Source organism: Canis lupus, chromosome 16 (assembly GCF_048164855.1).
Source record: "Canis lupus baileyi chromosome 16, mCanLup2.hap1, whole genome shotgun sequence".
Lineage (NCBI taxonomy): Eukaryota > Metazoa > Chordata > Mammalia > Carnivora > Canidae > Canis > Canis lupus.
In genome coordinates, this window is record NC_132853.1 from 23,744,791 (window position 1) to 23,770,175 (window position 25,385).

Sequence of the window (25,385 nt, forward strand, 5' to 3'; positions counted from 1 at the left end):
CCGCCCACAGCCCGGCCCCAGACCTTCCGGGAGAAGAGATCCTCTGAGCATGCGCCGTGGGACCGCGGGGCTCTCTGGGTAAAAATGGATGCTCACGATCTCTTTCGCCGGCTGGGCGTGGGAGCCAAATTCGATGTGAGACGTTTCTCCGCGGATGCAGCGCGATTCCAGGTATTGTGCGGAGGGAAACAGAAGCCGGAGTAACTGAGAGGCGCAGGAACCCGAGAATGATCTGGCTGGTAGGAGGGCGGGGTGGGAGCCCGTGGCCTGGTGGCGGGGCATGTTCCCTCTTTTTGCGTCGGGCTCGTGCTCAGACCTCCTAGTCAAGTTCTGCCTTCGGAGTGAACTCTTAACATTCTTTGTAGACCACGGTGAGCTTAGCACAGAAACTCTTCCCCTTCTCTGCTCTTTAGCTTATTCAAAGCACAGAATCCTTTTGAGACCTTAGGCAAGTTATTTGACCTCCTAATGCCTTAATTTTTTTTCATCTGTAGTATCTCTATTTACGCCTTAGCGTTGAAGGATGAAGTAATTTAATATATATAAGCATGCTTAGAAATCTGCCTGACAGCATATAGGTGTTAGGCTGATAAGCATATAGATGTTAATTGCTATTATTATTATTACTACTGTTCAGAGGTCAGGAAAGTTGTCATCTTATATTCCATTTGCCATACACAGCTGTCAGCTCAACAAATACTTGGTGAAAAGGAAAAAAAAAAGATGGGGAATTATTAGACCCACGTCCTTAATGCCAGTACTGCTTGGGTGAAAGCAATGTCAGTCTGTCAGTAGATTGCATTTTAAATTTTTTGGATTTTAGGTAGGAAAAAGAAAATATGACTTTGATTCTTCAGAGGTGCTGCAGGGACTCGACTTCTTTGGAAACAAGAAGTCTGTCCCAGGTGAGCGCGGAGCATCAAGAACTCATCAGGAGCTTCAAGATGAAGAGAAAAAAGAAGAGAGCCTAACTGAAAGGAAGAGGGAGCAGAACAAGAAAAAGAGGAAGATGATATCAGGTTAGTTCTTGGTTCTTTTTTTTTTTTCTCTTTATTACTTTTTTTTTCAGTTACAAAAATAATAACAGGCTTAAGGTTATAAATCCGACGGTATACCTGTCATTCATTAGCTAATGGCTTTCAGGTTGTTTCCAGGTATTTGCCATTATAAATATTGTATTTGCATATGTACTTGTATATATATCTTTTTGTACAGGTCCTGTTCTGTAATTCACATCCCAAAAGTAGAATCACTGGCTGAAAGGGTAGGCACATTTCTTCCTTTGAACAGATAATTAAAAATTACTTCCCACACCTCTGTCAATGGTAGATACTATTGATCTTAAAATTCTTTGTCAACCTAATGAATGAAACCATTTTTTTTTTTTAATTCTCCTGATAACTGGTTGAGCATGTTTTCATATGTTCCAGTGGACATTTACATCTTAGCATTTGCAAATTGTCTGTTCTGACTCTTTGACTATTTTTTACAGGGTTTTTCTCCTGTACTTTACTGTAGGGATAAAGTAAATATTTACACCTGGTTTTTAAAAGTTTTACAATGGTAAAAAAAATTTTCTTCCCACTATTTCTAGTCTCTTGTTTCTCCAGGGGCAACTGCTATTAATCATTTTCTTATGAATTTTTAGAAAGATTTGATCTATTCACTATATTTATACCTCCCTTAGAAAACCTGAATAATAGGATACTGTATATATTATTCTATTCTGTACCTTCCCACCTCCTCCACTTTAATTAAAAAATACTATGTATATATATCTTGGAGACTATTTGGAATCAGTAGGAAGTACACTGCCTTTTTCATTTTATTTTATTTTATTTTTTTAATTTTTATTTATTTATGATAGTCACACAGAGAGAGAGAGAGAGAGAGAGAGAGGCAGAGACATAGCCAGAGGGAGAAGCAGGCTCCATGCACCGGGAGCCCGACGTGGGATTCGATCCTGGGTCTCCAGGATCATGCCCTGGGCCAAAGGCAGGTGCTAAACCACTGCGCCATCCAGGGATCCCGGCCTTTTCATTTTAATACAAAATATATCCCACTGTATATTCCAAAATCAATTTTAACAAGTTCCTTTGTGAAGGACATTTAGTTTGTTTTCTCACTTTTGCTATTATAATGTTGCGATAAATGCCATTGTGCTTATCTTTGTGTGTATGGAGAGTATATCTGATAAATTCTCAGAAATGGAATTTCAGAACTAACAAATAGGTTTATTCTAAATTTAGGTATTTTGGACTTGTCCACCAGAAACATTGTATCAGTAGGAAGTCCACTGCTTTGTCCATTGAATCATGGTAGAGTGCGCCGTTACACATTGTAGGGATGTTCTATAATTGACTTGATAAATCCATGTATTATGGATATTGTCTTCTGCTCCACACTTTTCCTGTTACAGTGTTACACATTTTATTTCCCTGACAGCAAGGAAGTTTGATAAAACCTACCAAGATTAGTTTAAAAAAAAAAGACCTGCTGCAGACTTGGGAAAAGAGTCAACTGTTGGGCAACCAAAAACACACAGATAGGTACTATAATGTAGCATATATGTGGCATAGTACAGAGAGATGTGGCATACCATGTTTTGATTGGTCAACTAAATATTTTCTCCCTAGGGTGATCTACAGAATCAATGTGAAACAAACTCGGTTAAAATTTCAGTAGCCAGGGACACCTGGGTGGCTCAGAGGTTGAGTGTCTGCCTTCAGCTCAGGTCTTGTTCCTGGGATCCTGGGATTAAGTCCCACGTCGGGCTCCCTGCATGGAGCCTGCTTCTCCTTCTGCCTATGTCTCGCCTCTCTCTCTCTCTCTCTGTGTCTCTCTTAAATAATTAAATAAAATCTTAAAACAAAAAATTCCAGTAGCCTTTTAGGGTAGAAATTGACTTTTTTTAAAAAGTTAGACATATGCCTATCATATGAGCTACCTATTCCACTCAAAGAATTTACCTGAAAGAAAGGAAAACCTGTGTCGTCGCAAAGACTTCTACACAGGTGTTCATAGCAGCTTTATTTTCAGTAGCCAAAAACTGGAAATGACACAAATGTCCTTCAGGTGAAGGATAAACAATTTATATATCCATACAGTGGAATACTACCTATAAATAAAAAGTTAACTATTGATATGTTCCTACGGGATGAATCTCAAAATAACTATTCTGAGTGAAAGAAGTCAGACTAATTTATTTAGTACATACTACATGATTCCAGTTACATAAAATTCCAGAGAAAGCAAATTGATCTACAGTGACAGAAAGCAGATAGGTGGTTACAAGGGGTCACAAGGAAATTTTGTGTCGTGATGGAAATAAACTTGAATGTGGTGATGTTTTAAGAGATGTATACTATGTCAGAACTCCTCAAATTGTATACTTGAAATAAATGCAATTGGTTGTATGTCAGTGGTACTTCAGTTTGTAAGTCAGTGAAAGAAAATTGAAAAGAAATACCAGAAGTGGTCTTGCTTATTGCTCTTTTTAGAATTTTTAAGGTTATTCTTACATATTTAATTTGCCACATGAACTTTAAAGTTAGCTAGTCTGGTTTCCAAAACAATCTTGTCGTGACTTTTCATTTAACTAATTTTAGTTATAAATTAGTGAGAATTCCTATCTTTGTATTAGTGACTAGTCCTTAAATACTGTGCATATTCATTGCTATTATAAGTGAGAGCTATTCTTTAGTCATATTTATTTTCTAACTGGTTGAATCTAGAAAAGCTGGCTGCCTCATCGAAATATCTCGTTTATAAGTATTTTCAATTTAATCTGTTTGCAAGTATATACTCATCTACATATCACCCAGCTAAAAGAACTAATAAAAGGAAGAGAATAAGCTTCAGAGCTCTGATTTTACCAACAGAGAACTTGCCTCTCCTTTTCTAATTTTTATACCTCCTATTAGTTTCTTTTTTTTAATTGTATTAGATAGTACTTTACTTTTATTCAGTGTGAAACTGGCCTGTTGGCTACACTCAAGAATGTTAGATTTAAAAATCTTTTTATTTTTTAATATGTATTTTAGAAATTATTTCTCAAGAAGAAGGTTCTACTATACAGTGGACATCGTCTGTGGAAGCAAAGATTGAAGATAAAAAAATTAAAAGAGAAAATAAACTAACTTCAGGAAAGTTGGAGAATCTCAGAAAAGAAAAGGTTAGAAATATGTCTTAGCCCCAGTTGCTTTTCTGACCTAGTAAATTTTTCCTAGTCCTTGGGTTATTCTGTTGGTAAAAGTGAATACAGGGCAGCCTAGGTGGCTCAGCGGTTTAGTGCTGCCTTCAGCTCAGGTCGTGATCCTGGGGTCCCAGAATCAAATTCCATGTCGGGCTCCCTGCATGGAGCCTGCTTCTCCCTATGCCTGTGTCTCTGCCTCTCTCTCTCTCTTTCTCTGTCTCATGAATAAAAACATAAAAAAGAAAAAAAAATGAATACAGTTTTGTTGAAGATAAAAGATTAATTATGTTAGTTTAGATTTTACTTTAATGAAAACTTAGTTATTTGTGCTATGGCTGGAAATTTTAAAATTTAAAATTCTTGAAAGTATCTTGAAGCTTGAACAGGTCAAGAGGTGTGTGTGTGTGTGTGTGTGTGTGTGTGTGTGTGTATACACACACATACCTACAATTCTCATGTACTGTATACTATGTAATTTTTTCCTGTCCAGATTTTAAGATTGATAATGTATTTGGAATGAAGTTTTTAAAATTTCATATCCCCTTTGATAAACATAAAATTTACCCCCTTTCTCCTCTTTATTAAGCTCACTGGTTTATTTTTTTATTTTTATTTTTTTTTAATTTTTATTTATTTATGATAGTCACAGAGAGAGAGAGAGGCAGAGACACAGGCAGAGGGAGAAGCAGGCTCCATGCACCGGGAGCCCGACGTGGGATTCGATCCCGGGTCTCCAGGATCGCGCCCTGGGCCAAAGGCAGGCGCCAAACCGCTGCGCCACCCAGGGATCCCAAGCTCACTGGTTTAGAAAGATTTCCTCCAACAGGGATTTGAGAATTAGAATTCTTTTCTTTATTTATTTTTGTGAGAAAGAAAGCGAGCACAAGCAGAGTGGAGGGGCAGAGGGAGAGGGAGAAGCAGACTCCTTGCTGCACAGGGAGCCCGCCCAATGCGGGTATGTCCCAGGATCCCGAGATCATGACCTGAACCAAAGGCGGATGCTTAACTAACCAACTGAGCCACCCAAGTGCACCAAGAGTTAGAATTCTTAAGAAACCTATTTTATACCTTGGGATTAGGAGGAGTAGAATACAGAAGAAACAACAAATCATTGTCATGTCTGCTGCACACCTGCTGTATTGCAGGTAGTGTTGTTCAGCTCATTTCAACAACACTGAATCCAGAATTTCACTCACTGTATCACAGAATGGGAAAACAAACCGAATCAACACTACTTGACTCTGCTTTTGGCCCTCAGTTTTAATAAGTAGAGTTTAGAGTAAATCATAAAAAAATATTGGCATTTGTGTGCTAAGTACCATATAAATAAAATACTAGATGGATTCAGTGTCTTCCTTCTATAAGGTTATATAAATTACAAGTTATGATTATCTTGGTAGCACATTAATATGAATAACACATTACTCATGATACACATTAATATGAAGAAAGTGGATAGGTAAGTTTTATGAAGACCTTATGAAGGTCTTCTGTCTATAGAAGGACATAAAGTATATCGAATATCTGTATCCTTTAGGGCTTATAATTTAACCAAAAAATTTCATGTGTTACTAACCCTTGTCCTAGAAACTGTTACTGCTGTTTTATAACATCTGGCAATATACATGACCATAACTATGGTAACCCCTTTAATTTCACTTTTCAGATAAACTTCTTCCGGAATAAACACAAAATTCATGTCCAAGGAACTGATCTTCCTGACCCTATTGCTACATTTCAGCAACTTGACCAGGAATATAAAATCAATTCTCGACTGCTTCAGAACATTCTAGATGCAGGCTTCCAAACTCCTACACCAATCCAAATGCAAGCCATTCCAGTTATGCTTCATGTGAGTATGAAGGTCTAGAATGCCTCTAACATTCCTTCCTCTGTGTGTTAGCTCATTCTCTTCCATGTTTTTGAAGTCTTCTTCCACCTTATCTTCCCCTGTTGAAGTCCTCCCTTTGCTTTGAAGGTCCATCTGAAATGCCTGTGCCTCCATATCACAATTAGATGTGATCTTTTCCTTTTGCCAACATTCTTTCCTCTACCATCAGTTCTCCAAGGTAGTTAGTGCATTCTTTTTCTTGCATTTATCTTACACTTTACCCTACTGTATATTGTGTTTACCTTTTACACTTTACTAGAATATAAACCCTCTAAGGATAGGGACTCTGTTCTGTTTATTCATCCATGATTTAGTTTATTATTCCCAGGAACTATTTCAGAAATATAGAATTATTGTACATAGCCTGACCTTTTTTTTCCCTCAGTTATTTTTATATACAATAAAATGCATAGTTTTAAGTTCACAGTTCAGTGAATTTCAATAATGTATGCCCTCTATAACCATCCCCCCAACAGAGATGTGTAACGTTTCTGTCAGACCCAGAAAGGTCTGTTGTGCCATTCAGTCCTCACCTCACCCCTGCCCAGAGGGAATTGCTGTTCTGATTTCTTTTGCCATGTATTAGTTTTGCCTCTTCTAGAATGTCATAATGGTATCATCTATTATTTATTTTTCAATTTCCGGTTTTTTTCACTCTGCATATTGCTTTTGAGATCCATGTTGCATTTATCAGTAGAGTTTGTCAATGAGTAGTATTCTCGTTTGAAAATAACCACAGTTTGTTTATCTACTGCCGATGGAGTCATGGGTTAACTTAGAGTTTGAGAAATTAAATTTTTCTGAGTGTGTGTGTGTGTGTGTGCGCGCGCGCGCACACTCGCACCAATGAGAGCTGACTTTTCTCCCCTTGTAGCCAAGATGACCTTTGGTTCTGGTAGCCAAAGGATAGGAGTTACTTTTTCATCCATACTAGTCATTTTTGTTTTCTTTGGGAAATGAAGTGAGAATATATTTGAATGATGTTGCTTCCTCACATTATAGTAGATTTGCTTACAACTTCAGCTTAAAGCTCTAAAAATCATAGTGACTTTTTGAAGACTGTCTCCTGTAAATTACTGTCACTTTGGTTATTGCTACTTTTTATTTCTTATCTTCAGCCATTGTGTTACTTATTAAAACTAGCCCTAGGGATTGAGCAGTGCAAATTTTGAGGGAAAAGTTGGTTTTATAATTTTCCTTTGATAAAAGAGTTTGGTGGGAAAGAAAAATTGGAATATTGGAATTACCTGAAGTGTTGAATTATCTTTGGATTTTAGTTATCCATATTCTTTACCCAGGTCAAATGGTGTTTGGTGGCAATGCTCAGAAACCACTGGGGCACTGGTGGCAGGGGTAGATGATATTAGAAAGGCAAATATGGAAAAAGTTAGACAGGCAGTGGGAATATGAATGATTGCATTCATTATGATTATTTTATATGTTATTTCTGTGGCTGGTTATATTACTTGACCAGGATCTCAAAAGTTTATGTACTTACCTTATACTTTATACCTTGTTTTTAGGGTCGAGAACTTCTGGCTTCTGCTCCTACTGGATCTGGAAAGACTTTGGCTTTTAGTATTCCCATTTTGATGCAACTAAAACAACCCACAAATAAAGGCTTCAGAGCTCTGATTATATCACCAACACGAGAACTTGCGAACCAGGTGTGACTTGTAGCTTTAAAAGGGATGTATTTGGTGTTTGCTTCAGTCATTTCTTTTTTGAAAGTAATACAAAGGTCTCAAAAAGAGTAAGGCCCATGTCTTTTAGCATGCGCAAATATTCGGTACAGTGCTGCACCCTGTGCTCTGTCTTAGTGCATGTGGGCAAATTTTTTGAGTCTTTTATAATTTTCTAAAACAATGGTTTACATATTAATGATGTTTCCTTGGTAAATGCTCTGAGATCTTTTAAGTTGAGGCTACTAGAATATATAGTCCTTCTCTAAAATGTGTTTTTCTCACCTAGAAAAATGAAACCTCATCTCAGTTTTGAGAAAGAAAAACTATATTAGATTTAACTTTTATTTTATATTAGATTTATATTAGATTTTATATTAGATTTAACTTTTAAATCTTCCAATGTACTTAATAAAAAATACATACCAAGCATGAGATAGTTTATAATAGCACTGTGTTCCATAAACAGTATGTAGCAGGTAGCAAAGTGCTGAGATTCCTGGTTAATGCACATATTATTATGAGTTTAATTTCAGTTGTTCATGAGTTGGTAATGGGCTTATTTTAATAGTGTAAACAAGACTATACATCATATCTAAGTATCTTAGCAGCTAATATTTTTGTCATTTTCCATTTTAGATTCACAGAGAGTTAGTAAAAATCTCTGAGGGAACAGGATTCAGGATACACATGATCCACAAAGCGGCAGTGGCAGCCAAGAAATTTGGACCTAAATCATCAAAGAAGTTTGGTAAGGGATTCATGCTTAAGCTATAGAGCATGTATGGGATTTGCAAATTACATATATCATTAACTGCCACCTAAGAGTTCTTTAAAGTGTAGTCATATATGCTGTTAGTTTGGTTTTTAGAGAAACTAAAGAGATGTGTTCACTCCCATTCGATACTTATATAAATATATACCAGTGATTCTCATCCATAAGCAGTTTTGCCCCCTCCCCTGTCCCCCACCTTCTACTCCAGGGACATTTGGCAATATCTGGAAACATTTTAAGTTGTCAAAACTGGGGTGCTACTAACTTATGGTAGGTAGAGGCCAGGGATGCATTAAGCATCCTATTAATGCACAAGACCGTCCCCTACAATAAAATGTTATCTGGACCAAAATGGCAGTAGTGCTAAGGCTGAGAAACCTTGCTTTATATACTATTAACTTTTAAATCTGCGATGGAAATACTCTGCAGATAAGAATGGCTTACATTGCTACCCTTATTTATATCAGTCAAAAAATCAGCTTTTACCTGTCTTTCATCTTGAGCTTCTGAGTAAAATTTCACTTAAAGAAAGGATTTTCCTGAAAAATAAAACTAAATATTTGAAAATAGCACTTTCGGATTATAGTGTTCTTGCCTCTTAGAAGTTGAGAAGGCAGAGCAAACATAATAAATGAAGAGTAAGCATATAGTAGTTTGTGCTATGGTGGATTAAAAAATATATATTAGCTTACTAATAAGAAAGAATTTTTGTGGGGTGGTATAGTAGGATAGCAAATATAACCTCCCTCTCCTCCCTGCCTTCAGGTTTTCACTGAAATTCAGGAGGTTTAATTCCCTAGTTTAAGAGAGATGAATTTTGCTTTTGCAATTTGTACCATTTGTTTTTCCTATAGATATTCTTGTGACTACTCCAAATCGACTAATCTATTTATTAAAGCAGGATCCTCCAGGAATAGATTTAACAAGGTACAGATAATACTTTAATCTCTTTTATGTGTGTTTTCGTTTAGTTGATTCTATTTTGTTCTTGACTACTTGTATTATAGCTCTCTGCCAACTTTCAGTGAGTGTTGGTGCTGAAAATAATGATTTTCATTAAACTCATCGGAAAGTAACCATCTGGTCTGGAAGAAAGTTACAAATTCTGATAAGCAGTTAGTATGGAACTTTGCTAGATGTTTTCACTTCTTTCAGCAATGGTGATGGAGTTTTTAAGGTTGATGTGAAGCTCTATTACTAATGGAAACTCATCTCTTTGAGGCTGAAGGAATAGAACATTATGTTTGTCTTGTTTTTACCTTTTTCTGGCTGATTTTTCTTTTACCTTTTTCTAGTCTGTGTGGATCTGAGAAGTAGCATAATGGTTTGACTTCTTCATGTGTCCACACAGTTTAATGAAGTGTCTTGGATCTTCCAGTTCAATACCCACAAATTGTTTTGTTCTTTCTTAGTGTTGAGTGGCTGGTAGTAGATGAATCAGACAAACTGTTTGAAGATGGCAAAACTGGGTTCAGAGACCAGCTGGCTTCCATTTTCCTGGCCTGCACATCCCATAAGGTCAGAAGAGCTATGTTCAGTGCAACTTTTGCATATGATGTTGAGCAGTGGTGCAAACTCAACCTGGACAATGTCATTACTGTATCCATTGGAGCAAGGTAATTGGTCTTCTCTTTATCCCACTGATTTTTTTAAAATACAAGTCTTTGGAGGTAGGTTGTTTGGCTTTAGATTAATCACAGGGAAAGTTTTACTGAATGATACGTATTCTTTAAAGCCAAGATTGATTAAGGATTTTCTTTTTTTTTTTTTTTCTTTAAGATTTTATTTATTTATTCATGAGAGACACAGAGAGAGGCAGAGACTAGGGAGAGAGAGAAGCAGGCTCCATGCAGGGAGCCCAATGCAGGACACGATCCTGGGACTCTGGGATCATGCCCCGAGCTGAAGGCAGATGCTCAACCGCCGAGCAACCCAGGAGTCCCAAGGATTTTCTATTTTATTTTGTTTTATTTTTTTAGAGACGGAGAGAGAGAAAGGTGATGGGGAGGGGCGAGAGAGAGGGAGAGAGAGAGTCATAAGCAGGCTCCACACTCACCACAGTGCCTGACATGGGCATTGATCTTACAACCCTAAGATCATGACTTGAGCCAAAATTGAGAGTTGGACACTTAACTAAGTCTCCCAGGTGCCCCAAGGATTTTCTGTTTTAGAATAATCTAAAGGGAAGGATGCCTGGGTGGCTCAGCAGTTGGGCGCCTGCCTTTGACTCAGGTCGTGATCCCGGGATCCAGGATCAAGTCCTGCATCGGGCTTCCTGCAAAGAGCCTGCTTCTCCCTCTGCCTGTGTCTCTGCCTCTCTCTCTCAGTCTGTGTCTCTCATTAATAAATAAATTTTTAAAATAATAATAATAATAATAAAAGAATAATCCAAAGGGAAATTGTCATATTAGTATTTCTGTCATCATATTTTCACTTGATTTCTTTTCCCATCCATCTGCAAAGTATGACATGAGCTCTATAGCCACCCAGAGGATTTAGTTTCTTTGATGGCTTAAGTAGGACCATAGAGGAAGAAGCTAATGTTACTGAGCCACTTGATTTATAATTCCTTTTAAAAAGTATTTGGGGGAGCATTTTATACTAAATGAATGCACTAGTAGGAAAATGTTTTAAGAAATTATAGCCATGGAATAGAATACTATGCAACCCACGAAATGATAAGTATATGATAAGTATATGTATATGATAAGTATGATATGTATAAGTATGATAAATATATGATAAGCTATTTGAAAAAGTGCTTAGAATACCATACTAAAGGGATCCCTGGGTGGCTCAGCAGTTTGGCACCTGCCTTTGGCTCAGGGCGTGATCCTGGGGTCCCGGGTTTGAGTTCTGCTTTGGGCTCCCTGCATGGAACCTGTTTCTCCCTCTGCCTGTGTCTCTGCCTCTCTCTCTCTCTCTCTCTCTCTCTCTGTGTGTGTTTTTCATGGATAAATAAATAAAATCTTTAAAAAAAAATACCATACTAAGTAAAAAAGAAGCCAAATGGAACAATAAAGAACACTCTGCCTACTTTAAACTTAAAACTTCTATATATTAAAAAAAAGAACAAATACACCGTAAATCTAATTTTAAAGGCAGACAACAGAAAGGAAAAAGTATTTATGATGCAGTGTAATGTACTACAGCATCTTATTAGTGTTTATAAAGCCTTAACCCCCAGCTATCTATAAGAAACTTGGTAATCATTAAGAAAAAAGCCCTACGACCCAGCAATTGCACTGTTGGGGATTTACCCCAAAGATACAAATGCAATGAAACGCCGGGACACCTGCACCCCGATGTTTCTAGCAGCAATGGCCACTATAGCCAAACTGTGGAAGGAGCCTCGGTGTCCAACGAAAGATGAATGGATAAAGAAGATGTGGTTTATGTATACAATGGAATATTACTCAGCTATTAGAAATGACAAATACCCACCATTTGCTTCAACGTGGATGGAACTGGAGGGTATTATGCTGAGTGAAGTAAGTCAGTCGGAGAAGGACAAACATTATATGTTCTCATTCATTTGGGGAATATAAATAATAGTGAAAGGGAAAATAAGGGAAGGGAGAAGAAATGTGTGGGAAATATCAGAAAGGGAGACAGAACGTAAAGACTGCTAACTCTGGGAAACGAACTAGGGGTGGTAGAAGGGGAGGAGGGCGGGGGGTGGGAGTGAATGGGTGACGGGCACTGGGTGTTATTCTGTATGTTAGTAAATTGAACACCAATAAAAAAAAATAATTAATAAAAAAAAAAAAAGAAAAAAAAGAAAAAAAAGAAAAAAGCTCAGACCTATAATAACCTTAAAAATGTTCTCATTTTATCCAGTAATTTTATTTTTAGAAATTTTTTGTAAGTAAATACGTGAAAATTTATGATTAGACTACAATAAAATGTCATAATTTATTCTAAAATGGTAGAATTGTGGGCAATTTTGTTTTACTATTTACAGTTTTCTATATTTTTCAGAATTTTTAGATGACATTTTTATAATTAGAATAAAATATGTAAAAATAACTTTGAGGGGCATCTGGTTCTTGGTTTCAGCTTGAGTCGCAGTCTCAGTGTTGTGGATTTGAGCCCCAAGTCAGTCTCCACACAGATCTGCTTGTCCCTTTCCCTTTGCTCCCCCCACCCCCATGCTCACACATGTGCATACTCTCTCTCTGTCTCTCTGTCAAATAAATGAAATTTAAATAAATAAATAATAAAAATAGCTTTGGGGTATTTGGCTGGATCAGTCGGAAGAGTATGCAACTTGATCTCAGGATCATGAGTTCGAGCCCCACATTGGGTATAGAGATTACTTAAATAAAACAAAACTTTAAAATAGAGCAGCCCGGGTGGCTCAGTGGTTTAGCGCTGCCTTCAGCCCAGGGTATGGTCCTGGGGACCCAGGATCGAGTCCTGCGTCATGCTCCCTGCATGGAATGGAGCCTGCTTCTCCCTCTGCCTGTGTCTGCCTCTCTCTCTGTGTCTCATGAATAAAATCTTTAAACTTTAAAATAAATAACTTTGTCTTCAAATTAAAGTATAAATAGTTAAATGCTTATGTTGACAGTGGAAAAATTGATTCTGTTAGGGTTATGTGTAAATTTTTTCATTTATTTGGAATTTGGAGGGGAAAGCAAAATTTGGCTTTTATAATCTGCAAAGTATGTTTTCTTTTCAGGAATTCTGCAGTAGAGACCGTAGAACAAGAGCTTCTCTTTGTTGGGTCTGAGACTGGGAAACTTCTGGCCATGAGAGAACTTGTTAAAAAGGTATATTTGGACTGTCTTCTTGAACTGCGGTAAAGTTCATCAGAATCTTATATGACTGATAGGAGACTGAGCACTATTCCTATCTCATATTTAGTAATCCAGTAGTAACTTCTTAAGCACATTGAGTCAACTGTTGTCACAGGCAGGGAGGCTCACCATTCAGAATACAAGTTTTCTGTTCCCAGCTCAGGGTGGGCTAAGAAAAGACCTACCTGATGTCCTAAAAGCCTCCTTTTTTCACATCTACATCTGTAGTGCTCCCTTTATTTCCCCCACATTCCTCTGCTGGTTTCTTACAGAACTCTAGGAGCATTGTAGAATAAGTGGGACACTGGATGTAGCTTTCTGTTTTTTATTCCTTCAGTAAATATTGAGTAGAAGCCATAATTAAAAAGTTAACTATAGGGATCCCTGGGTGGTGCAGCGGTTTGGCGCCTGCCTTTGGCCCAGGGCACGATCCTGGAGACCTGGGATCGAATCCCACGTTGGGCTCCCAGTGCATGGAGCCTGCTTCTCCCTCTGCCTGTGTCTCTGCCTCTCTCTCTCTCTCTGTGTGTGTGTGTGTGTGACTATCATAAATAAATAAAAATTAAAAAAAAAAAAAGTTAACTATAAGGTCTTAGGGCAGGGGAAAATAAAACAAATAGACATCCTAAGCCATGTCCCTAGAATTTATCTTTTTTAAAAGATTTTATTTATTTATTCATGAGAGACACAGAGAGAGAGGCAAAGACATAGGCAAAGGGAGAAGCAGCCTCCCTGTGGGGACCCTGATGTGGACTTGATCCCAGGACCCTGGGATCACGACCTGAGCCAAAGGCAGACGCTCAACCAGCGAGCCACTCAGGTACTCTGAATTTAGTCTTTTTTAGGGGATAAAAGAAATAGACTTGTGTAAGATAGTTTGCAGTAAAGTGTCATAAAAGGCTATAGAGTGTTTTTCTTAAGCATCCATATAGTCATATTGGGGCTAACAGGGAGACTTGAATTGATTGGGGAAAGCCTTATGGAGGAAATGCTACTAATATGGGTCTTGGAAGAACCTGTGAGATAAAAGGGCAAGGATAGTTGATGGTTGGAGGAGCAGTTGGAGTAAAGTCTAAGCAGTGGAGGTGAACACAGTGGGTTTGGAGACTCATAAAGGAGTTATCTATCTAAGGCAAAGAGTTTATGGTGAAAATTAAAGATCAGGTTGGACAGGAAAATTGGGGTCACATTAAGAGAAAGCACTGGACATTTTGAAGAATTTTATTATTTATTTTTTAAAGAGTTTATTTATTCATTCATGAGAGACACACAGAGAGAGAGGCAGAGACACAGGCAGAGGGAGAAGCAGGCAAATTGGGCAGCCCCGGTGGCTCAGCGGTTTAGCACTGCCTGCAGCCTGGGGTGTGATCGATCCTGGAGACCTGGGATCGAGTCCCAGGTTGGGCTCCCTGCATGGAGCCTGCTTCTCCCTCTGCCTGTGTCTCTGCCTCTGTGTGTGTGTGTGTGTGTGTGTGTGTGTGTCTCATAAATAAATAAATAAAATCTTTAAAGAAAAAAAAGAATGAGGAGGAAATAAATGAGGGTGATGGTCTCAGTGGTGGAACATTAAGAGTAGTTGGAGGGTGAAAGTTTGTAACCTAATGACTACAGAGGTGGTTAAGAGCTTGAACTTTGGAGCTAGACTACCTGGATTGGAATTAGCTTTAGGCAAAATAACCTTGCAGCCTCCTCATCTGTAAAATAGAAATAATATTATCTTTCTCAGAATATTATCTCTCTCCATTGTAGTACTTGGAATAGTGCTTGGCTCATGATGCCATGTATATTCATTTCATTAATATTCTTAAAGGTATCATTTGGCACTAGGAAATTTAAGGTTTTCGCATGGATACACACATAGAGATTATACATCACGGATTTCTAGCCATGTATGAGTTTTAGGAGGTTTGTGAACACTGAAGTTTTATGTTAGATTTTGTGTGAATGCGTAGTTGCCTATTAAAAAGCTTCATGGCTTCATTAAATTCTGAAAGGGGAGTTTGCGAAACAAAATAAAAAGGTTAAGCCCTAATAGAGCAATTGAAAATAAAGTTAGTTTGAGAGATAGGTGGGGTTTGATGCTTGAAATGTAAAAATCATCTTAGGGCAGGTAATAACTGAGATTATATTTAACATAATAAAATAATGACTAGGGACACCAGGGTGGCTCAGTGGTTGAGAGTCTGCCTTTGGCTTAGAGTGTGATCCCAGTTTGGGGATCAAGTCCCACATCAGGCTCCCTGTGGGGAACCTGCTTTTCCCTCTGCCTTTGTCTCTGCCTCTCTCTCTCTCTCTGTCTCTCATGAGTAAATAAAATCTTAAAAAAAAAAAAAAAAAAAAGATAATGACTATATTGAGAGAACTGAGAACCAAAGACTAAGCTTTGGAGGAATACCCACAATTTAAAAAACAGTTACTACATTTTAGCAGAATTTAAAAATCTCTGAGGCACAGAAGCCAAGAGATGATTGTTCTAAGGAGTAGGCATCTATTATTGTAGAAAGGTAAAGGGGATTAATTAGTTATGAGTGTTGGAATTAGCAAGATGGAAATTAGAGTTCAAGTTGAGTAGAGAATGGATGGTGAAGAAGATGGAGGCAGATCTAGACCACTGATCTGAGAAATTTGGCAATAAAAAGTACATTTAATTGAACTGGGTTCTTTTATGAACTAAAATCATATGAAGTACTATGATTGTATTCATGATTATGTGTGCTGATTTTTACCTTCTTTTTTTTTTTTAACCTTTTTTCTTTTAGGGTTTCAATCCCCCTGTTCTTGTTTTTGTTCAGTCCATTGAAAGGGCTAAAGAACTTTTTCATGAGCTCATATATGAAGGTATTAATGTAGATGTTATTCATGCAGACAGAACACAGCAACAGGTAAAGTCAAGTGTATATTTTCAAAATAATAAACTACTAAATTTTATTATTTTTTAAATTTTACTTAAGTTCAGTTAGCCAACATAAAATACATCATTGGTTTCAGATGTAGTATTCAATAATTTATCAGTTGCATAGAACTACTAAACTTTAAAATATTGGCATAAAATTTATGAAGTACTTGTTTTCTGTTCCTAGAGTAGTACTAAAACATTTAACATGTGTTTTATTAACCAGAGAGATAACACAGTCCACAGCTTCCGAGCTGGAAAAATCTGGGTTCTTATTTGTACAGCCTTGCTAGCCAGAGGGATTGATTTTAAAGGTGTGAACTTGGTGATCAACTATGACTTTCCAACCAGCTCAGTGGAATATATCCACAGGATAGGTGAGTTTTCTTTCCTGCTTCTACCCTTCTGTCCCCACCACCCCCGGGCACGACTCCTCTGTTTTGTGCCTACTCTTCCCTTCAAACATGCTCATTTTATAGTGCTCATTTTAATGAAAAACCAGTGACTTGTATATGAATCTTGAAGTTAGTTCCCTTTCCCCAGAAAAGTGTGTTTTTTTAAATGGGGTTTTTTGTTTGTTTGTTTGTTTTTAGGTCGAACTGGAAGAGCAGGGCATAAAGGAAAAGCTGTTACATTTTTCACTGAAGATGATAAACCATTATTAAGAAGGTAAGTTAGGAAAAATAACTTAGTTTTTTTTTTTTTTAAATAACTTAGTATTAAGATAGTAAGACCACTTCATTATTCTTGTGTGCACACACAATTAACAGGTAATTGCAAAATGGCCAGGGCCCAATTACTGTTAGGGCATTATTCAACCAGATTTTAGCCAAGACCAAAGGAAAAATTATCAAAGGGCCTTGTTTTGCCCTTCTATTATTAGAATTTGGAAATATTCATAATGGAATATTCATTGTTAAATTTCAGACTCTCAGGATTCTCCCCATAGCCATCAGTTGATATTACTCACTATGTATTAGTGAAGTTTTTGGATTAGTGAATAAAGCAAACCCCCGAGTCATGTCAGCCCAGTCAGAATTATTTCTTACCATGGTGCATCCTTCCCTTTACTCTTAGAGGCAGATGGAATTTTATATTTAGTCTAGGAAAAACTATTTCAGTAACACTTCAAGATTATTCAGTTGTAGCTCTTTGAAGCCTGGGTAACACATGACACACTTGTAGAATCTTGCGTCTTAACTTAGCCCATCATCATAGGAAAGCTGAGTTTCCTTTATTTTGTCTGCCTACGGTAATTTTAGACTGATGATAATTGATAGCACTTAACATTTCTAATGAATGAAATTAAGTTATGGCCAAAGGCAGCTTGTATTTTAATCTGTTTATCAGTTTTGGTAAAGATTCTGATTTGTGCCTTCTGAACCTTAGCTTTGTCAGCCTCGAATACACTTTGAGCAGACTCTTACATGTTCATGTATAGGGGAATCTATTTCAATAGCCTAGATTCATCTACATCTCGGTAACTCCAGGCATGTGAATCTGGTGACCTCCATGTCAACATAACTGTGCCTCTCAGTTTTCCGTCCGGGCAAGGGGGTAATGATAGTATCTCATTGGTAAAGGGTGGTTGTGTGCATTGAAAAAACCACATGAAAAGCCTAAGACAATGCCAAGTGCATAGTAAGCAGTATTATCTCATAAATTCCAGTCAGTACATTATGGTTAGTAGCTTTTTAGGGCTTGACCAATGTTGAGGAGAAATAGCTGCTAGCTAAAATTACTCATCAGTGCATCGATTTTAGTCCACCAAACAGGTCTCTTCAGCAATCCAGTGTACTTATATACGGTGATAATTTATATCAGAAAACTATACTGGATTACTTTCATATGTGTGCAGTTTTCACTCCTCTTGAACTGTACAGAGGGCTTAAGTACATAAACATCCATTTGAACAAATACAAATTTAAGTTTATGGGTTCCTTTTCAGCGTTGCCAATGTTATACAGCAGGCTGGATGTCCTGTGCCAGAATACATAAAAGGTTTCCAAAAACTACTAAGGTACAATCTTGAATTTACCTAGATCTCCTCTCTTTGTCTGTCTCTTTCTCTCCCCCTCCCCCCCATTTCCCTTTCCTCCCTCCCTCCTTCTCTCCTTCCCTCTCCCTGTCCCCCACAATATGCATTCTTGCTTTCACAATCTTATAATTACAGTTGCAATACTACTACTTTTAGAAATCCTAAAATTTTCCTTTTTAAATATCTATGAATATGTTCTTTCCTTGTCAGTTTTTTCATTCTTCAAATGTTAAGTATTCAGATTTTTTAAGTTATTAAATGTAAGTAAAATATTCTTAGAATTGATTTTAGTTCATAAAACTGATAAAACAGTTAATTGCTCCAAATCAAATTTTAATGCTTATTGGCAGAGGATGTAAATGTGACACAGGACCTATTTTAATCAGCATCAGTGCCTTTTTCAAAATTGATTAAATTTATCATCCTTTTGAGTTATCTTTCTAAATGCTATTAGGTAGGTGATTTAGCATTTTAAAGTGGATATAGTGGGACGCCTGGGTAGCTCAGTGGTTGAGCGTCTCTGCCTTTGGCTCTGGGCATGATCCCGGGGTCCAGGGATTGAGTCCCGCATCGGGCTCCCTGTAGAGAGCCTGCTTCTCCCTCTGCCGGTGTCTCTGCTCTCTCTCTGTGTTTCTCATGAATAAATAAATAAAATCTGTAAAATAAAGTGGATATAGTGTCACCACAAACCGTAAGTGATTTAAAAAGTGAATTTTGTTAAAAAAAAAAAAGTGAATTTTGTGATCAAGAATCAAAACTGGCTTTATTTAGCTTTAGCTCTTTCAGTTCTACTGAATTTCATTCTTTTCTCTATAACTTTCAGCAAACAAAAGAAAAAGATGATTAAGAAGCCATTGGAAAGGGAGAGCATTAGTACAACTCCAAAATATTTCTTAGAAAAAGCTAAGAATAAACGGTAAGCATATGATGAGAAAAGTGACTGTTCAACTCTGTCTTATAGTAGGCATTGTTTCTACTTAGGATAAGCTTTTTTGAGGTAGAATTGATAGGTTCAGTCTGTTATAGAATGTAATAAAAGTAATATATTTCAGGTTGCCTGTGATTTGGGAACTTGGATGATTCAGTCTGGGAATTTTTCTGTATCTGTATATTATTGATCTGGGTTTTTCCATCTTTGAAAGAATGATTTCAGTTCACTTTGAATTAGAATTGCACTGCCCACCACTTCTACATAGCCTACATCAAGACATACTGCTGTAGCAGTGAGGGTTGTTGACTCCCATTGATGGAATCTTCCCTGAAGCTCCCTTCCACAAAGCAGGATTTCAGTGTAATCTTAGACTTATGCTGAAGCACATTGTAATACCTCTAACAGGAATGACTTGAGTAAATTTGTAGTAGTTCAGCTGAGTTTTATGAGGATGTTACAGCATTGATTTTTTAGCATACACATAGGACTACCTTTTGATAGGAGTAATTAAAACTATGCTAACCAGTACTGCTTGTTATGCTATTTAAGGAAAATGACACTTTTCAAATTCTACCATATGGTACTAGTTCACATATAATATGTATAAAATGTAGGCATTTACCAAGTACCTTTTCACCTGCCAGGTGCTCGGTGTGTGAATGAATCTAAAATGAGACCCTATCCTAGAGTTGTGGAAAGGAGATTAGTACACATGAAAAAACATTAGAGAATAATTTTTAAATAAAATAGAAGTGTAGAGACAAAATAGTATGAATTGGTATAGTTACAAAAAGCTTCAAGGAGGTAGAACTATCTTTAAGGACAGGTAAAATTTAGGCATATGGAAGGGACAAGGTGAACAAAGACATGAAAACTGGCATGAGCTTTCCTTCTAAGTTGGAACAAGAGTCTTACTTGACATTTTGTATTGACTGAGAAGTAATGTTTAGTTCAAGTATACAACATGTACACAGTGTCCCAAAGTTTAAGTTGTAATAGCTTGGAAAGAATAAATGCTACAAACTTACAAAAGTATCATTTGAAAGCTTAAATCATTTTAATTGCACCTGTACATACTCATTTTTGTTTGTTCTTTTTTTTTTTTTTTGTTCTTAATACATTTTTTTATTTTAATTTTTTGTGGTAACAGTTCCTGGCTGACACTTAAGCCAGTGGATCGGAGAGATGATCACCCTACTTGACTACCTTTGTCACCTGATCTTTCTCACTACACTTTTTCTTCTAATGGGTTGTATCAGAACTGTTGTGTATGCATCAGAACCTTATTCTTTGGATGATCTTAAAGCTAGAATTAGGAGTGCCTGGGTAGCTCAGTTAGTTAAGTATCTGCCTTCTGCATAGATCATGATCCCAGGGTCCTACTCTGCAGGGAGCCTGCTTCTACCTTTCCCTGTCCGTGTTTAGTCCCCCGTTCCCCCACACACACACTTTCTCTCTCTCTCTCTCTCTCTCTCAAATAAATAAATAAGTAAATAGTTAAAAAATTTATTTTTAAAGAAAGCTAGAACTAGAAATGTATTCTCGGGATGCCTGGGTGGCTCAGTGTTTGAGCGTCTGCCTTTGGCTCAGGTTGTGATTCCAGGGTCCTGGGATTGAGTCCTGCTTTGGGCTTCCCAAAGGGAGCCTGCTTCTCCTGCCTATGTCTCTGCCTCTCTCTCTGTGTCTCTCATGAATAAATAAATAAAATCTTAAAAAAAAAAAGTAATCTGTAGGCACTGAGCAGCAGCTGATGAAAGTTTTAACAAAAAGAAATAAACTATAGTATCAAAATGGTGGTTATGTTGAATTTTAATAAGTTACTTTAATATTTTAAAGAATTATGCTTTGTTGTTTTTACAAGTTTGTAGCATTTATACTTGTGTTTATACTTCAAGCTGCACTGAGACGATGGGGACTCTTGGTATAAATCTTGTCCCTTCATCTCACTGCTTACGGTGCTGTGGTTGTCTCCATTGTCTTCATATCTAAAAGCCATCCTTCTCAATAGAGAATGTAAACACCTGATCTGACTCCAGCTTGCCTTTTTACTGTATATGTTCCTTTCAATGATTCTACCCACAACTTGCTGAGAACTCTGAAGTCCGTATCTCCAGGCCCAGTTTTCCATATAAACCTGAACCCTGTTGCCTAGTGGACTTCATTTCAGGCATTATAAACTCAGCCTGGTAGAGTGGTGGGAAAAATTAGACTTGAAGTCAGAAGAATTGGCTCTAATACCACTTTTTCCTGTGTGACTTTGGACAAGTCACATCCCCCTTTGTATGATGGAAAGAAGTATGTAAATCACGGCCACTCTGCTATTCAAGGTTGGTTGAGGATTAAATAAATTAGTACACATCCAGGAACTTTGCATTACTAACCTATAGAATGCAAACATTGATTATTTTCTCCCAATATTTTTCCTTTTCCTCTGTTAACTTAATTGATGGCATTCACCAGACTCTGAAATCAGACTGTCAGGTTTTGTGTCTAACATTTATTATCAGGGCAGCCCCAGTGGCTTAGCGGTTTAGCGCCGCCTACAGCCCAGGGCGTGATCCTGGAGACCCAGGATCAAGTCCTACATCAGGCTCCCTGCATGGAGCCTGCTTCTCCCTCTGCCTGTGTCTCTGCCTCTCTCTCTGTCTCTCCTCTCTGTGTATTCTCATGAATAAATAAAATCTTAAAAAAAACATTTATTATCAGCGTATGATGATCAGCGAGTTATTCAGCCACTCTGCCTCATTTTCCTCATCTGTAAAATGAGGGTAATAATAGAATCTTCTTTGTTCATAACTTAGGAAGATTATCTGATTACAGGATCTAGCACTTAATCAATGTGAACTCTTATTATTAGTAATGTCAGAGTCGGTCTCCATCGTTGATATTACGTTATAGTGTCCTTTACTGGTATGTTTCTGTCTCACTCAAGTAATTCTGATTTCCTAAAGGGCAGAGACCAGGTCGAATGCCTACCTATGTTCTTAGTGCCTCATATACTTGGTTATATGGTAGGTTTCAGGAAAATGCTCATTAATCTGGCAGAGTTTTAGAAAGGTCATATATCTAGAATTTTGGATTCAACTTTCTTTAATTTTCTTGTCACAGGAAAAAGGTCACTGCTCAGAACAGCAAGAAGAAAGTAACTCTTGAAGACAAAAGTTAAAAACAGACTTTTTAAAAGACTATCGGAAATGGAGTTTTATGATCCCCAGCAAGAATGTAGTTTTCATGAAATACTTTAAATCCTGTAATCACCTGTAACATTTGAAAATAACTACAAGAATGTGGGACTGATGAAAAAGAACCCTAAACTATGAATGCATCATGTCATATTTCGATTTGTAGGTGACTTTTAAATGATCAGTGGAAATCACAATGGAAATAACATTCATTGACATTTCTGTGGTGTGAATCCAGAGAGATACTTCTTATAGAAGAACACAAGCTTATGCTAAAATTAACAACACCCAAATGTGGTGAACTCTTAAGGATTTTTCCCTTCAGTGTGAAGGAAGGTGTGATGTATGCTGTGGAGAGGCATCTGGAACCAAATTTCAAAATAAAGCCTTGAGATTGCATGCCCCTTTTCACCACCACCACCCATCATCGCACCACCCTCACCTTTTTTTTTCTTTTTTTTTTTAGATGAACAAGAAGCAGCACAGGCTGTCTACCAAGAAGAGATCTATTGTTCTCTTTACTATTTCTTAATTTGTTGGTGACCTTTTGTGGTATGAGCCACAACAAAAAGCCTCCTCTGTGGCTGGTTATTCAGGTTCCCTAGGATTTTAAATTATTTGGTCTATATTAAATATCCTTATACTCCACTGGACAGCTCGTACCTTACCTGTCATAATGTTGCAATTACAAGATTATGGTCAGCCTCTCCCTTTCTTACTTCCATTTTCCATCATCTAATCATGCTCTTTCCTGTCTCTTTCCATTCAAAATGACTTTGCTAGAAAACTGATAAACACTTTATCCTGATAAGGAAGAATGTTCCTGTTACTTGATAGACCTGTGGCTGCATTCTCTTACAGCTTGTCTTTCCAAAGACTTTAGGGCCCTGCATCCATTTATTAAACAGGTCTCTGCCAGATGTAAAGAATTAAGATTATACAGTGATGGAGTCTATTCACTATTAGCAGATTTTTCTTAGTTGCTAGTTTTATACAGTTGGAATAAAAAATTGACTTCATACATGTAAGGGTTAATTAAACTTATTAATTTCCTTTATTCTCAGCTGTTTATTCTAATGTCAGGACAGATAGACTCCAACTTGAATATTTTAAATGAGATAAATTGTTCATCTTCAGAATTTATGTAAATGGAGACCATTTGCTATAAGGTACACAAAATATGGGATGCCTGGGTGGCTCAGCGGTTGAGCATCTGCCTTTGGCCCGGGGCATGGTCCTGGAGTCCCGGGATCGAGTTCCACATCGGGCTTCCTGCATGGAGCCTGCTTCTCCCTCTGCCTCTCTCTCTGTGTCTTTCATGAATAAATAAATTCTTTAAAAAAAAAAAAGGTACACAAAATATGTATAAACGTGATTTTTCTTTGTCCTTGCAAACAGATTCTTGAGTCTATATCCAGGAGGTAGTTGTGATGGTGCCACCGATTGCCACCTGTATGACTTTGAATAGGTTCTTTAATTTCTCAGAGCTTCTCTTTTTTTGTGTTTGAAATTGGGGGTAATATTAACTTTGTCTCAATTTTGGAAATGCCTAGCTCTGTGCCTGACATGTTCTAAATTACTGCTGAATATTCCTTAAACAAACATGATATATTTGGTTAGAAATATAAGGCTTAATAACAGTTTGTGCCCTTAGAGTGTATTGGTGGGTGTAAAGGAACAAATAGTGGCAAATGCGTTGTGAGACATAAGGCCAAAGTGCTGAAGCATCAGCGGATGGCATCTAACGTCATGGAAGGCTGACCTCCTGTGCTGAGGCTGGCAGATGAAGGCATCCACAGGCAAAGGAGAACAAAGTATCCTGGCAGAAACAAGAGATCATACCTTCTATGCTTGACATACTCTTCATTTGACTTTATTTCCCCTTTTTAGTGTTTTCTCCTGTGTAAACTACTCATCCTTAAATAATAGTAGCTATATAAATCAGTATTAACTGTCCATGGATCAATACCAAATTTAGCACCTTTCTATTAGTTGAGACTATATGCTACACAAATTTCAGTTTCACCTAAAGAAGAGGAAAAATGAAATTAATAGACTATTAGGAAAAGAATACGTGATAATGAATAGCCACACTAGTGAAATGAGCAAGACTTTTATGTGAAACCCCTGAGTTTGAATCCTGGTCCTGCTGCTTTGCAGCTGTATGACCTGGATAAGTTACAACTTCCTTTTTTTTTTTTAATTTATTTATGATAGTCACACAGAGAGAGAGAGAGGCAGAGACACAGGCAGAGGGAAAAGCAGGCTCCATGCACCGGGAGCCCGACGTGGGATTCAATCCTGGATCCCCAGGATCGCGCCCTGGACCAAAGGCAGGCGCCAAACCGCTGCGCCACCCAGGGATCCCAAGTTACAACTTCTTTTAAACTTGCTTTTCTCATCTGCAAAATGCCAATAGTAATAGTTACACAGACACTGAGGATTTGAAAAAATTCAGTAAGGTTCCTGACTAATGATGTGTGCCCAGTAAAGGATAACTTACTACAAATGGTTTCCCTGTAAAAGCCCTGGGGCAATAATGAAAGAAAGCTGATTATAATTAACCCATTACTTGCTAATCAAACTTTGCTTGAAGGCTTGAAAAAGTTTACGCTGGATTTTTGTATTTTACTTACAGTTCGAATAAGGGAAAAAATAAAAAGGCCCACATTATATATATATAATATATATATAATTATATATTATATATATATAATTTATACATGTATATCCAGATAGGTTCAGAGTGATGAACACCGTTTTGCCCCTGCTTGCAAGTATAGGAAAAGCAGGGATAACTGGATGGCATGTTGGTAGAACCAAACACAAGAATGGTACACGTTGAAGGTTTTATATATGGGCTGGGTTTATTTGCTCCAGGCTGCTTTTACTAAATTAAATTTTAAAAACCTTCCATCTGCTGGGGTGCGTACCAAAAGGAAGCTCCCGCTTTCTTGGGAAAAAGTGGAGACTGGTGATCACTCGTCAGCGCTGTT

The 25,385-nt window shown here is 37.4% G+C and overlaps 1 protein-coding gene across 4 annotated transcripts; it reads left to right on the forward strand.

Moving 5' to 3' along the window:
* The first annotated feature begins 16 nt into the window (after positions 1-16).
* On the forward strand, positions 17-22,788 carry DDX52 (DExD-box helicase 52). 4 transcript variants are annotated; one of them, XM_072779577.1, is made up of 15 exons: positions 17-171; positions 824-1,019; positions 4,044-4,174; positions 5,862-6,047; positions 7,610-7,753; positions 8,408-8,519; positions 9,398-9,470; positions 9,956-10,159; positions 13,228-13,318; positions 16,105-16,227; positions 16,465-16,615; positions 16,832-16,907; positions 18,187-18,258; positions 19,100-19,192; positions 22,316-22,788. In XM_072779577.1, exons 1-15 carry the CDS (start codon positions 85-87, stop codon positions 22,371-22,373), a joined length of 1,797 nt encoding a protein of 598 aa, XP_072635678.1. In that variant the 5' UTR covers positions 17-84; the 3' UTR covers positions 22,374-22,788. The 4 variants fall into 4 exon arrangements, with proteins under 4 accessions (XP_072635678.1, XP_072635681.1, XP_072635680.1 ...); XM_072779580.1 differs by having other exon boundaries at positions 58-171; positions 858-1,019; XM_072779579.1 differs by having other exon boundaries at positions 98-239.
* The last annotated feature ends 2,597 nt before the right edge of the window (positions 22,789-25,385 follow it).

Bases quoted from the DNA above. Each gene is read 5' to 3' on its own strand.
- DDX52 (XM_072779577.1), top strand. From the start codon at position 85: ATGGATGCTCACGATCTCTTTCGCCGGCTGGGCGTGGGAGCCAAATTC. The intron at 7,754-8,407 runs GTGTGACTTGTA...TTTCCATTTTAG, and splicing joins CACGAGAACTTGCGAACCAG to ATTCACAGAGAGTTAGTAAA. The intron at 10,160-13,227 runs GTAATTGGTCTT...TTTTCTTTTCAG, and splicing joins ACTGTATCCATTGGAGCAAG to GAATTCTGCAGTAGAGACCG.